The sequence below is a fragment of the Festucalex cinctus genome, chromosome 7 (assembly GCF_051991245.1).
Source record: "Festucalex cinctus isolate MCC-2025b chromosome 7, RoL_Fcin_1.0, whole genome shotgun sequence".
NCBI lineage: Eukaryota > Metazoa > Chordata > Actinopteri > Syngnathiformes > Syngnathidae > Festucalex > Festucalex cinctus.
Window position 1 is genome coordinate 7,937,501 of NC_135417.1, and position 15,378 is coordinate 7,952,878.

At 39.5% G+C, this 15,378-nt stretch overlaps 1 protein-coding gene across 3 annotated transcripts in view; it reads left to right on the plus strand.

Annotated features, from left to right (window-relative positions):
• Positions 1-15,378, plus strand: part of cadm4 (cell adhesion molecule 4) — a 236,442-nt gene that overhangs the window by 203,091 nt on the left and 17,973 nt on the right. For all 3 annotated transcript variants that reach the window (XM_077527563.1, XM_077527562.1, XM_077527564.1), the window contains exons 5-6: positions 1-55; positions 5,571-5,743. The exon at positions 1-55 is cut by the window's left edge and continues 36 nt beyond it. In XM_077527563.1, coding sequence (XP_077383689.1) covers positions 1-55; positions 5,571-5,743 — 228 coding nt within the window. The remainder of the gene's footprint in view (positions 56-5,570; positions 5,744-15,378) is intronic.

Here is a 15,378-nt window from a genome sequence, read left to right on the forward strand (position 1 = left end):
TCTTGCGAGAGGGCGACTCGCTCAGCCTGTCCTGCTCCGTCGTCGCCAACCCTCTGTAAGTCCTCGGAAAAGGAAAAGCCGTCGGAAAAAACCTTCCTGAATTCATCATGAAAATAATACTAAAGTTGCTTGATGTTTCAAACATTTTAATTGGTACTACCAAGGTTGTTGTGTGACAAATGACATCATGAATTTTGTATCAAACAACCCAGAAATTTGGGTCAGATCCTCTACTTTGATAATATTTGATCCGACATTCTGGGTCGTTTTGCAGGGGAAAAAAACAACAACAACAAAAAACATTGGGTCAGATTGTCTACTTTGATAATTTTGACCCAACTTTCTGGTTCGTTTTGGGGAAAAAATAAAAAATAAAAAAATAAAAAACAAGAAACAGAGGAAAAGGGGAAAAAAACATTTTGTATAAAACAACCCAGAAAGTTGGGTCAGATCATCTACTTGGGTCAGTGTGACCTTTTTGCTATAAAAGAAATTGGGTCATTTTCTATAAAAACAACTTGGCTTAATTTGACACAACGTTCTGCGGGTTTAAAAAAAAAAAAAATTCTTTATAAAACAACCCATAACGTTTTGGTTGGATCCTCTACTTGGGTTAATTTGACCTAACGTTGGGTCAAAGAGTGGGTCATTTTCAACCCAGAAAGTTGGGTCAGATCCACTACTTTGATCATTTTTGACCCGACTTTCTGGGTTTTTTTGCACCCAAAAAACAAACAAACAAAAAAACAGAAAATTGGGTCAGATTGTCTACTTGGATAATTTTTATCCGACTTTCTGTGTCGTTTTGCCAAAAAAAAAAAAAACAGAGGGAAAAAAAAATGTGTATAAAACAACCCATAAAGTTCAGATCCTCTACTTTGATAATTTTTTACCTGACTTTCTGGGTTTTTTTGCACCCAAAAAAAAAAAAAAAAAAAAAAAACACAGAAAATTGGGTCAGATTGTCTACTTGGATAATTTTTATCCGACTTTCTGTGTCGTTTTGCCAAAAAAAAAAAAAAAACAGGAAAAAAAAATGTGTATAAAACAACCCATAAAGTTCAGATCCTCTACTTTGATAATTTTGACCCAACTTTCTTGGTCGTTATGCAAAAAATTCATTCATTTTAGAGAATACAACCCAGAAAGTTGGGTCAGATCATCTACTTGGGCCAATTTAATCCAACTTTTGGCTTTTTTATTTTATTTTTTATTTTTTTTTAAACAACAGTGAAAGTTGGGTCAAATTGACCCATAAAGTGGATCAGCCCTTTTTTTTTTTTTTTTTTTTTAAATCCACAATTGGGTTACTTTTGACCCAACTGTTTTTAGAGTGTAATTAATGTGATAACTGCATTTTTTTTTCATTACCAATTGAAACCTTTAAAAACAAATTGTGCTACTTGCCTGTGCTGAGGAAACAAGTAACGACTAATCATGGCTCAATTTGCTAACCAAACCCAGAAAACAGGCGAGCCTATTTCCTCAGCACAGGTGATGTGATTAAAGGTCTTAATTGTTCAGTTATTAAATTCATTCTGGACAAAATCTGAACCTTTTACTGCTGAAAATGGCTGATGTAGTCAAATATACTTTAACTTGTTCATCCCGTTGCTGCAGAATAAGTGGAACAGTGCTGACATTTCACGTGACTGTCGGATCAAAACATTCTGATCCGGATTTTATTACCTTCCGCTTAAAGAGCTCGAGTTGCCCATTTCCAATAACCAGAAGTGTAAATAAAGATTTCATATGGACCCGTCTATGTCTGAGACAAGATAACGGCGACAACAGTCGCACTTCCCTCTGAGGTGCAAAGAGCTGTTGGAGCTCTTAAAGCGTCCCCAGTGGATTTCCCCCTCGCGTCTCGTGGCTTCCCGGTCCACTCGGGCGCCTGCGCAAAGCTCCAGGAAGCCGATTGCTGTCTGTCTTTGATAACTCCCGAGCTGCTTCCCAAACTTTTGCAGCCATGCATCTGGCAATTCCACAGTTTTTACTCTGTAAATGTGTTGTTGTTGTTGTTATACCGCAGCGGATTATAGTGAACCTTCTCCCACAATAAGTGGAAATCTGCAATCACACGCAAGTGCTTTGATGACTGAAAAAAAAAAAATGCTTAAAAATATTCAATATAGTGGCAAATTACATTGGAGAAAGGACTCAATTCTTTAGTTGGGTTCAGCTACACAAGGTCAGGATGAACCACGGTGATGTTGCGAAACGAGTTTCTGTAGCAACAGCCACCTCAAGGGTGATTGCTCCCCTTTCTATACAAAATATGTAATAATAAAATAATACAGTATATAACAAAACTATAAACTGCGTGTTGAGGAACAAATTTGACATTTGTCGCTTTCCAACGACATTAATTATGGTTTCTTTCTGAGGGCTATAATCACTTCATAGTAACTCTTCACTGCCACACGTTATCAAAAAAACTTTAATTTAATAAATGCTTTGATTATTCACATCATCCTTGAAAAAGTTTTATTTCATCAGATTTCGTCATGTTTCATTGTAATTTCATACACGGGCAGTCCATTTGAAAAGAGATACAATGCTGCCATCTGCTGGCCATAGTTAATGAGTGTTTTTGATTCCACAACCTATTGACCAGGCAGCGCTGCACTGTTGTTGCACTGCCCATTGATTTAATAAAAAAAAAAACAAAAAAAACAAAAAGAAACGCAGTTGATGTCATTTAACGCTTATGGCGGCATATATCGTGATTTTACGAATCGTTATTGAACGTTTTTAGCGGTTAAAGAGTTAAGTACACATAATGGACTCAGAATTTAATTGATACACAGTAGATATTTTTAACGACACAATGAATTTCGAATGTCATGTAAAATAGTGACAACCAAATCCACTGTAAATACTGGGGTTGAATTACTGTGGTTTAATTTGGTGGGGAGAAAAAGCTTTTTAACATTTGTAAAAATAAAAATAAAATACCATTTTGGCACCATTTTCTGCAAAAATCAAAAGGACAAAAAAGTTTTAACGCGTCATTTATGGTGTTTTAAATTTATGAAACATAAACAAGCACGTGTATGGGCTATCGGCTATCCAGTCATATATACAGGTTAGTGTCTTCTGCCATGTCGAGAATCTATGCATAACTAGCTTATTAGCCATTTTTTGTTTTGTTTCATAGCTGATAAACTCATCAGGTCCGTATAACGGATTCCTGAAACGAGATGCACATTAGAAATCCTTCGCTTTTCGTGTGGGCTGCTATGAGAGGCCTCTTGACTCGTGACTAATACGCTTCACCCTATCTGAAAAATAATTCCTCATCCCACCTGTCAATTTCCCTTTTAATTGTCTCCTAATTATTCCAGCAAGCGAGTACATTGTGACACTCGAGAGGAGGGCTGGTGCGCCTCCCACGGTGCGCCGCCGCCATTTTGCTCATCCCACGAGAGTGGCCTGGCTGCGCTCGGCCGTATTGACTCAAGCTTCTGCTTTAAGCGCTCGGTCGGGGACGCTCGCTGTGAGCGTGTGATGGCCCAGCGGGCCCCTGCGGACCCCTGTCACGCACACGTTCCAGTCTTCAGTGACACCCTGTTCAATCCCTGTCAAGCGTTAAAGACCAATTAGGGGAAGAGGACGGTGATGTCATTCTGCTTGACTGGCTTCTTTTTTTAACTGTGGTATCCGCGTGAGGTGCCACAAGTCGCTTTTGGTGACCCGACTCGGACTCGACTGAAGAGTCGTGATTAGAGCAAAAAGTTTTTTTTTTTCTTTTCCAGCTGAGCGTGCGCGCACGACGGCCAAATGGGGAAAGTTTAATTCAACTTTGCGAGGGATTGGAGCTTTTGGACGAGCGGCGGCTGCAATGTGTGCACGCGAGCGCAAGCCATGACACACAGCCAGGCGCGGCTTTGTTCAGCAGGGCGGCGCTGTAATCCTCACACCTCGTGCGTGCACACGTGTGTGTGTGTGTGTGTGTGTTTCGATCTATTGGTGTGTCCGTGTCTGGAGCCCGCAAATTTGACGCATCCGAGCCGTAACGGAAGACTTTAATCCGCCACACAGGACGCAGCCGACTGTGTGATCGTCAACATCGCGTCTGATCGTCTTTGATGCTGCGAAGGCATCTCCTGATGGGTGATTAATCGGAGAGACAGTTTCGCTGTAGGTGCTGCTGCTTTGGTTAGCAATGGCGTCGGCATTTAAGGCTTCAAAGTCCAAATTCACAAACAAGGGGCAATTCTTTACGACAGAATAAAGCACTATATGACAAAACAAGTGTGACTAGAGAAGTGAGAGTTTCTATATTACAGGACCAGAGTAACTAACAACTTCATCATCATAAGGGACATAGCAACTGCATAGCAACTGACAGCTTCATCATCACAAGGACCATAGGAACTCCCAACCCCATGATTATAAGGGACATAGCAACTGCATAGCACCTACAAAATAAGAGTTACTAGACAAAATAAGAGTGACTATTACCGGGCCATAGCAACAGACAACTTCATCATCTCAAAGACCATAGCAACTGCATAGCAGCTTCAAAATAAGAGTTACTAGACAAAATAAGTGTGACTATTATAGGGCCATAGCAACTGACATCATAATAATGGACAAAGCAAATGCATAGAAACTAACAACTTCATCTTCATATGGGACATAGCAACTGCAATATAAGAGTGACGATACAAAACAAGAGTGGCTCTTACGGGACCATATCAACTGCATAGCAACTGACAACTTCGTCACAAGGGGCATAACAACTGCATAGCAACTACAATATAAGAGCTACTAGACAAAATAAGAGTGACTATTACAGGACCATATCAACTGCATAGCAACTGTCAACTTCAATCATCATAAAGGACATAGCAACTGAATAGCAACTACAAAATAAGAGCTACTAGACCAAATAAGAGTGACTGTTACAGAACCATAGTAACTGCATAGCAACTGACAACTTCTTTTACTGGCACATAGCAACTACAACATAAGAGTGACTAGACAAAACAAGGGTGACTGTTACAGGACCATAGCAACTGCATAGCAACTAACAACTTCATCACAAGGGTCTAGTAACTACATAGCACCTGCAAAATAAGAGCCACTAGACCAAATAAGAGTTACTATTACAGAACCATTGTAACATAGCATAGCAACTGACAACATCATAATAAGGGACGTGTCAACTGACAACTTTATCATTAAATGGGACATAGCAACTACAACATAAGAGTGACTAGACAAAATAAGAGTGACTATACAGCACCATATCAACTGCATTGCAACTGACAACTTCATCACAAGGGGCATAGCAACTGCATAGCAATTTCAAAATAAGAGAGACAAAATACGATGACAAACTCATCCTCATCATAAGGGACATAATAGAAGACCATAATAACACAATGATCCAACCAATCAAACAGTCATATGACCTAATGTTTAATAAAAACTTTTCTTCAGGTCTGAGATTAACCTACAAAGAATTCCTCTTCAAAATTTTAAAGTTGCACTTCAAATGAAGTCTTATTTTATTTTTTTTGGAGGGTTTGAAACGCGAGTGTCTTGTCACCTGTCGGCAGGCCGAGGGCCATCCAGTGGTCCAAGATCAACGACACCCTACCCGAGCGGGCCGAGATCTCCGGGCCCACCTTCCAGATTTCCCGCCTGAGCCAGTCGCACAACGGCACGTACTTGTGTCAGGCGCAGAACAACTACGGGCGAGCCGCCGATCACTACACCCTGCTGGTCTACGGTCAGTCCGCATGTTTACACATCTTCCATCCCGCCGCTTGTAATTACGACCTCGTCTGTACAATACGCGCATCCTTTCTCGTCGCCTTTTTCTCGCCGTCGTGTTTTGACGCTGTTTGTATCGATCCTTTCTTGCCGCCGCCGCCGTCGCGTTGTGTTGAGGACAATAGACGTATTAAAATCCTTGTTGCTGTCTTTCAGTTTTATTTGCTTTTCTCAATTTGTTTCACAGCGGGAATCGCCTGCTAAACATCCTCGACAATGCAGACTCGCCGATTACTCTTCTGTCCTTCTTTTGTCACTTGCTTGTTTCTTTCCATATCAAGAAAAAAAAGTGACACAAAGGAATCAAAACACAAGAAAAAGAGCACAAAAAAAAAAATGGGTAGGCATTAGCCAGTCTGTTACATTTTACATGATGATAACAACAAAACATCTGTTGGAGGGGGGTCTCACAGGGGGGGTTTTGGGCTGCGATGGTTTCAAAAGCTTTCAAAGCGTCACCGCTGACTCAATTCTTCATGAGGGCTGACCTGAAAAGATGGCGCTCAAAGGCGATGATGATGTTGACGCACGCAACATTGCCTGCCGTTTTCTTGTTAGAAAAAGTGGTGGGCGGCTTGTGACTTTTAATGTGGTTTCATGTGCGGGGAGGAAAAAAAGTGGAAACAGGTGAGTAAGCTCTTTTGGATTTTTTTTGAGAGAAAACAGCAGAATCGCGCGAAACACGAGTTTGTGACCCCGCTACGGTTACTCGGTGGCAACTCTGCCGCCAGACGCCAACATTTTGTACTTAATGCAGAGCTGTGATTTACTCATTTGCTCCCAAAAACGTATAAATACGTTCTATTTTAAATATTACCATGGTCCCAAAAACGTAATTATTATTATTTTTTTATGCTAGAGCATACAGAATGCTTTGATGCAGCCTCTGAACTGAAGAGAGCGCTTGAAGCAATGGTAGTTATTGCAAACACAGCCAGCAGGTGGCAGCAGAGTATAAGAGATCAACCAGGACAAAGTTGCAACAAAGCACTTTTCCCCATTGTTTAAACAGATTTGTGAATAAGGATGAAACTCAACTATATTCTAATGCCAATTGCTGCAAAACAGAAACAGAGAAAAAATGTACTTTTTTTTCCTGATGAAAGAAGAGACTCTAATCTTTCTTTTGGACAAAGTATTAAAAAAAACATATTTATACGTTTTTGGGTTTGACTGAGTTAAAAAAAAACAGTAATCAGTGGAAAAAAGAGCTTTGTAATACACTTTAATGTAAAATTATAATGAATCTGATTAGTCAATTAATCGATTGAATAATCGATAGATTAATCAATTATAAAAAATATTCGATAATGACAGCACTAGTGGGACCTGGCCAGATTGAGAAAATCCTCATATAAATAATTGATGCCCTTTGAATTACATTTGGGAGGGGTAAATTTTTTTTAATAAAATTACATGTAAAATCAAAACAAAAAAATTTCAATATTGTTAAATTATAAAAAAAAATCTGTCAATATACAAATCCTCAGCTGTCGAACCTGTAACACAATCGTGAAAAAAATATGTTGCAGTACATGGAACAAATACTGCCACCAGGTGGCCAAGGAGGGCAGCAACACAAAGGACATGTAAGTGTAACAAAACTGTTACTCTACAGTTTTTTAGTGTCAACTCTGCCTTCATTCTGGACTTTAAATGTGGCTGCTTCAGCATTGATTAATCCAAATTTTTGTTTTTGTTTTACTGTTTGTGATTGTGGGAATACTGAACCATTCCCACATATATTATTGGGATTTTTATTCTCCATACTTTTTTTTTTGCTGCGTACTGTCACATAATACTTCCAGTTTACACTGTTTAAATTTTAACGAGCTTAAAAAATTCCACATTCCACATTACTTACAGTATTTGCAAAATTGAACTTGTAATATCAACTTTTCCCCATTCATTTTTGAACTTTTTCTAAGTATCACTTTCCACGCCCACTTCCATATATATGGTATGAAATTGACCTCCATAATTTCATAATTTATCTCTCAATTTACTTCATAAGCATTCCACATGCGTTCAAATATTAGCATTCAGCTTTCAGCATTCCCACGCAATTTCTCCAGAAATTGCACCTAGTCTAGTTTGATTGAATTATTGTCACTCAGCAACCAGTTTGCCCTTTTTCAGCTTGCCCCCCCCCCCCCCCCTGCTGGCTGTCAGTGTCACTGCACCCGCCGCAGCCCCAGACACACGTTCCAAGCAGTCGAGCGTATAGGAGGCATAAAGACACGACAGCGTGCGTAACATTTGAGGGTTGGCGCCTTCTCCTCGTCGACCCGACATGCCCACACACAAACATGCATGTGCATGCGCACACGGGTGTCGACACAGAATCGGCACGCTCGTACTCGGCATCAAACGCCACACATAATGGAGGCCTTCCACAGGCGCTGAAGGGGGGGGCAACAACGGCAAGATGAAAGGTGCCGTTTCAACCCACTTTGACTCCAACCGCAACCCCCTCCGACCCCCCCCTCACCCCCCACCCCCACCCGAGAAGGTTCGACATGTTGAGCTTTTGATGCTGCCTCATCCTCACTCGCTTTTTCCCCATCTCCTTTCATTTCATCATTTGTCGTCTCCATGTGGGAGCTCCGTACAGTTCATTAATTTGATTCCCAAATTCCGCCGAAATAGTCAAATAGATGACATAAGCCGCCAGCTCCTGCGGCTTTGCGGCTCGTCTCACCCGTCTGCTTTTTTGCCCGACTTCGGGAGGCGTCGTACTGCGTTCAGACGTCGTGCGAATCCAAGCGAGACTCGAAAGTCATGTTCGAATTGGAAACATTGTGAAAAACACACGAGTCAACACAAGTCTGTATTTGACTGCGAGAGTAGCCACCCACTTTCCCAGATAGTGAACCCAACTTTCACCTGATTGGTGTATTTTTTGCCATTGAGGTTAGAACAGCAGAGGTGAGAGAACAGAGCCTTGGGGAACTCACCGCGTTCTTGCCACTTATAATATGTATTTATTTTATATTTATTGATCAAATCAAGTTGTTCCAATTCAATCTTGGGCTGCCAAATAGGCTATTTTCACTTTAACTAATTTGCTCCCAAAGACATATAAATACGTTCTATTTTAAATGTATTAAGTATCCCAAAGACGAATTTATACGTTTTTTGTTTTTGTTTTTTTGTTTTTTTTTATGCTAGAGAAAACAGAAGGCTTTGATGCAGCCTCTCACCTGCAGAGAACAGGTGAAAAAAATTATAGTAATTACAAAAACGGCCATCAGGTGGCAGCAGAGTGATTACCAAGTTGTCCAATTTTTCAAAACACGTATAATGTTAATCTATTTTGAGCAAATGCTTGCATTTTTTTTTTGCATCCATTTGAGGCTAAATAGTTTATTTAATTTATTTTTTTTGTCGAAAGCATCGTAAACTTTTGTAATGATTTGACATATTAAAAAGGCAGCATTGTATGGGTGTTAGCTGTTGATTAGTTGTGAACCTATAGATGACATTCTGCTCCGTGAGCGTCGTGCAGAAGGTCAGACGGGCGTTGAAAGTGGCTGCTGGCAGAACGTCGAACTCTCGTCGACCGCCGTGTTTATTTAGAAGGTTTGGAGGATCAAACAGGCTCGTTGCAATTGGAATGGTTACAAGTGGACGTCCGGGAGCTCAAAGATGGTCATGATTTGTTTGATTGTGTCACTGGAAGTGTTGACACAAGTAGATTTTTTTTTTTTTTTTTTTTCCCCTGGAAAAAATATAACTCGAAAGCCATGTGGAGGTCTTAAGCAATTCTTCTGAGATATTTTTTTTCCCCTTTGTATTTATTTATTTATTTCACCATAGAAGCGAACCAGTGACGACACAAATGCTAACTATATAGATCCCTCAAATGGAAATGAATGTGGAAATTCTGTTAGCCTGCAAGCTAGCTAGCTAGCGCGTCTCTCATCATGGCACAAAAAAGCCCCGCGATGGCTCAGTGGGATATTATTATTCCATCCACCAGAAAATTAAACCGCACTAACAAAAAAACTAGCCACCAGAGGGTGCTAGAACTGCACAAATGGAAATCAATCCGACTTTTTTTTTTTTTTTTTTTTTTTTTTTAAAACAGACATGCTGCTTTTAATATTGTGACATGACGATGCTGATATATTGTGGCAGTTTTAATATCGCAATATCATGATATTGCTGTTATCGTTACAGCCCTAATACATATACCACTGGGTGGTGCTAAAACCATTATTTAAAAAAAGAAAAAAGCTGCCAAAGTCGTCCTATTAATGTCTCACAGTGATGGATAAAAACATTATTAGTAAGGCAGTTGCTCTACTAGTGCGCTGAATTGTCTTCCCCGGCAAGTACAAAGAATGTACTAGCGCTTGGAACTTAAAGTGGATATCGCCGTTATTGAATGAGTGCTCAAACGGCCGGTCTGTAGTCGATGTCATGAAATGCTTGCTAGTTTTTAACTCCCTTTTTAGTTGTATGAGAAACTAGGAGTGATAAATCGCGAGAGTTTTCACGCCATGACGATCAGACGCAAATTGAATCCATGTACAAGGTGGAGAGAGCATCGCTCTTTTAACCAGCCAGCTCTCGAAAAGCTCCTTTCATGTGGGAGGGGGGGGGGGGGGGGGCTTCATTTTACAATGTCTGGCTTGAGCGTCTTTGCCCGTTTCTTGTCCTTGGCAGAGGGCGCCGAAGCGGGAATCAAATGGGTTCGAGATGAGCAGTTTTATCCCGCACTTGTAAAGACTGAGACCGTCTGCTGTTTAAAAAAAAAAAAAAGGAGGAAAAAAGAAGAAAGAAAGAGAGCAGAAACCTGCAAGCCTCGAGGGAGAAGGCAACGGGGGTAAAATACGCGGAAGGTGTTAACAAGGTGCACCGAATGAAGAAGGTTTCTCCTATTCGGACGGCGTCGGAAAACTTACGGCTCTTTGCCCCAAAATCCCCCGCGGTCCTCTTGTGACTGGCCGAGAGGACGCGGCCGTGTTGGGGAAAGTCATAAAAGTGAGAAATAAGATAGCTCCGTCCAACGGCTGTAAATTAAAGGCTGAGATTTACACGCAACCAGGAGCCACTGCTCATCATTTATGGGCGCATAAACAAGAAATCAGCTCGAGTGCAGAGAAAAATGGCCGCCATGGAAATACCACCTGAAGGGCAGTTTTTATTTATTTTTTTGCTCTTTTCTACAAATGTATTTTTGATGTAATGCAGTGGGAAGGATGAGATTGTAGATTTAACAAGAAATCGCCCCGAAGAGGTTCCAGTGTAAAAAGTAAGGGATGTTCCATACCACTTTTTGTCACTATGCAATAGAGAATTTACGCACGCAATAAAACACAAACAGCAAACTCTGAATTTAGAATTCATTTGTAATAAATTAGGAAACGTGTATCATAAAACCTGACAGCTCTCTGAGTTTTTGCTCAAAATGAATGGATGTGCAAAGCGTAACGTAACAAAAAGAAGCTTAGCGTATCTGGTGAGTGCATTTGCTCGTTTACGGCTGTTGAACTGTCAACCAAGATAGCATTTAGCTAACCAGGCAATAGCCAGATGGATATGTACCTCTCCACAGTAATTTCGTCGGGAAAGGCGGGACAATCTGGACAATAATTCGAGTTGATTGGACGTTGCGACATTCTACGCGTTTGTTTTCACCAATCATGGCCACGGGTGAAAAGTTCATCTTCGTTCTTAGCAGCTAGAAATGCCCAAAGCGCCTGTCGCTATCCAACATGGAAACGGTGAGTCATTCTGCGAGAACACAATTAATAGTGGCGTCCATTCGTCCATGTTAGGTTTGTTTGTTATCTCCGGCGTCGGCGCTGGCTTCCTGGTTTCGTCACAGTTGCGTATCCCGCCCCGCCAAACACAATGTCGCTCTGTGATTGGTTCGAAGCACCGGCGGTTCGAAACGGCGGTTATCTGCGGGAGCGGTACGAGATGTATTCGCCGGAGTTTGTCAATTCATAAAAAAGAAAAAGGTACTGGGCCCAGAATTGATCCCTGGGGCACCCCACAGGTTACATAACTGTATGTTGACTTTCTACTATTGAATTCAACATATTGTTTTCTATTTTTTAAATAACTAGTAACCCATTGATGTGTGACATCTCTGTTTAGCATGACCTTGTGAAGTTGGGGTGGGGGGCTTGGGGGCGTTCACGTTTTGACGTTACCAAAGTTATGGACTTGCAACAGAATTGTTGAACCAATTTAAGATTGCAAATTGAATTGTTGACCAACTTAAAAAAATGCTTAAATTGGTAAAACACAATTGAATTGTTAGTCCAAAGTGAATGTATTAACTCATTTGCTCCCAAAAACATATTTACACGTTCTATTTTGAATGTTTTAAGTGTCCAAAAGACGTATTTATATGTTTTTTAATTATTTTTTTTTAAGATGGAGCATACAGAAGGCTTTTATGCAGCTTCTCTTTTGCAGAGAATGCTTGAAGCAATGATAATTACAAAAACGGCCAGCAGGTGGCAGCAGAGTATAAGAGATCAACCAGGGCCATGTTAAAACAAGCTGATTTCCACACAGTTATAAACAGATTTGTAAATAATGATAAAGAATAGTTATATTCTATTGCTGCAAAACGGAAACAGATTGAAATATACTTTTATTTCCTGATAAAAGAAGAGACTAATATTTCTTTTGGTAGTAATAGAACACAATTTTCTGTGGGCCTTGCAAAATCAGTCAAAATCCAGTAAAACAGCCGGGAGTGAAGGGGATTGCTTCTGTGAAAATGGCTGCCAGTGAATTAGTTCAGTTTAATTAATTATGAGTTCATTCAACTCAACATATTCACATGAATTAAGTTAGTCCAAAGTGACTCCAATCCAAAGTATTAAGTTTAATGAACTCATGATTATAGTAATTAAACTTAATATTTTCACTTTGGACTAACTTAATACCAATTGAAGTGATTTTTTTTATTTTTTCCAGTTTGTCAACAATTCAATTTGTAATCTTAAATTGGTTCAACAATTCTCAGAGTGTATATGGACCGTTCCGCAGCACAAAAAAAGTTGGCGAACACTAGCTGAAAGGGATGAACTGCAAAACAGTAAGACAGATGCTATTCGTTAGCCTGTCTATGATGTTTCCTGTTATGTGTTAGCATTTAGCTAGTGGGCGTGAAGTCGGGATGATTAGTATACAATCAAGTGCAAAGTCACCTTTCTGTAAAATGTTCCTTTTTTACATCAAAAGTAACAATTGTTGTCGCTTCCCCGCTATGCGGCTGCTGTTCCTCCATTTTATTCGGAATGAAAACTGGCCTTCCCGCTAAGCGAGCGTGACAGGAAGCGTTCTTCACATCTTCCTAAAGAGCATTAGGCTTGTAAGGATGATACATCCTCGCTTGAAAACGTCAAGCGCGCCGTCTCCCCCCCCCCCTGGTCTTCTCACCTCATTTTCACCTTCCCGTCCACTTCCCCTGTCCTCCCGTGACTCCTCCCACGGCCTTTCAAGCGTTTATCACCTCACCGGCAGTCTGCCCTCCCGTTCTCGGTTCACCTGCAGTTCAATCCCTTTAGCACCGGCGGCGAGCTCTTGAGGAGGGAGGCAGCAGGGGCTGAAGAAAGTACACGGCGAGAGGCGGTGAGGGGATGAAAAGCGAGGGGGGGGGGGGGGCGCGACGGAGGTGAAACATAGGTTAACACGTGTCATTGAAGTTGAATCTCGAGTGCTGGGGTGGGCAACTACCACCTGTGAGTGAGTGAGTGGCCTGCGATTCATTTTGCAAAACTAAAAATGTTGACTGTCGATGAGCAGCTTTAGGTTGTGATGAGTGTGTGAAAATGTGCACAAAATGAGTTCGTGCACTTCATGTTGGTTTGCAGTCAAGCAGTTTTGTATGGAGGACCAAAACTGACAAAATTCAAAATCGATAAATGACTAAATAAATGACTAAGAGTGAATAAAAACAAATATAAAGAAAATATAATTAATATATATTATAAGAAAATATATAAAAAAATATATATAAATAGAAATAAAAAGAGCAAATATATATATATATTAGGGGTGTGAATTGCCTAGTACCTGACGATTCGATTCGTATCACGATTCACAGGTCACGATTCGATTCGATACCGATTAATCCCGATACGAATTTATAAGTCGATTGTTGCGATTTTTTTTCATTCAAATTTAGAAAATACTAATCAGTAAGCTTGTAGAGTGTAAGATTTATATGGAAATGTATTATTTATTTATCTGAAATTTCAGTCTTATAGAGGTTGTAATCTGTTTCATGTTTGAACAGCATTAAAATAAAATATTAAGGCTTAATGTTCCGTTCATATAACATTCTTCCATGCTCAAGGTGTGAATCCTAACCCCGAAGTCAGACGTTTTGTTGAATAACAATTGTGAGCTCTTAAAAAAAAAAAAAAAAAAAAAAAAAAAAAAAAAAAAAAAAAAAAAAAAAAAAAAAGCGATTTTTTTTTTTATTGCATCGATTCGAGAATCGCGCGATGTAGTATCGCGATATATCGCCGAATCGATTTTTTTTAACACCCCTAATATATATATATATATATATATATATATATATATATATATATATATATATATATATATATATATATATATATATATATAAAATATTCAAAAATTAAATACAAATGTGTGTATGTATATGTATGTATGTGTGTGTATATATATATATATATATATATATTTTTTATTTTTTTTAATTTCCATTTATATTTGTTTTTATATCCGTTTTTATTGTTACTCTTAGTCATTTATTTTTTTATTTACTTAGTCACTTATCAGTTTTTGATCCTCCATATATATATATATATATATATATATATATATATATATATAAATGCCTTTGTAGTATATTGTATAAATAAATAAATGACTAAAAGTTAAAATTAATAATAATGGGGTTTTTTCCCATTTATATTTATTTTTTGATATAATTTTCAAATTATATTTTTTTTATATCTGTTTTTATTTTCACTTTTAGCCATTTATTTATTTATTTTTTATTTAGTCATGTATTTATTTTGAATTTTGGCAGTTTTGGTCCTCCATCGTTTTGGTAATTTTGGAATTTTTCACGTGAGAGGGTATTTTGCTATTGTTTTCTGCAAAGCATTTGTAGTTGAGTGGATCTGCTTGAGCATTCAAATAGATTCAGATACTCTTCTATACACTGTTCAAAAAAAAACAAAAAACAAAAAACACATATAATTTTGCTCTAATTTAAAAAGGTAGTCTTTGTCATACATCTGGTTTGGCCCACCAGTAGTACTGATGTAAAAATTGTGGCCCTTTCCATCATTTCAGTTGCTCATCCCTTACCCTAAAGGGAACCCTGAGGGGGCACTGGAGGCGGAAGGAAGGAAGGAAGGTTTGCACGGGGAGGGCTGCAGGTGCAGTGGGGGCTGCGGGTTCTCCTTTCTCATCTCCCTCCGTGCTCATTTTTTTACTTCAAACTTAGCGAGAACGACAGAGAAAGTGAAATAGTGGCGGACCGACCGCAGCCCGCCAGCGCTAAACTGCAGGAGAACGGCCAATTTATGGGCGGCTGCCTGCGGCGCTGTCACCTTATGAAGGCAGGATGGGGGATTA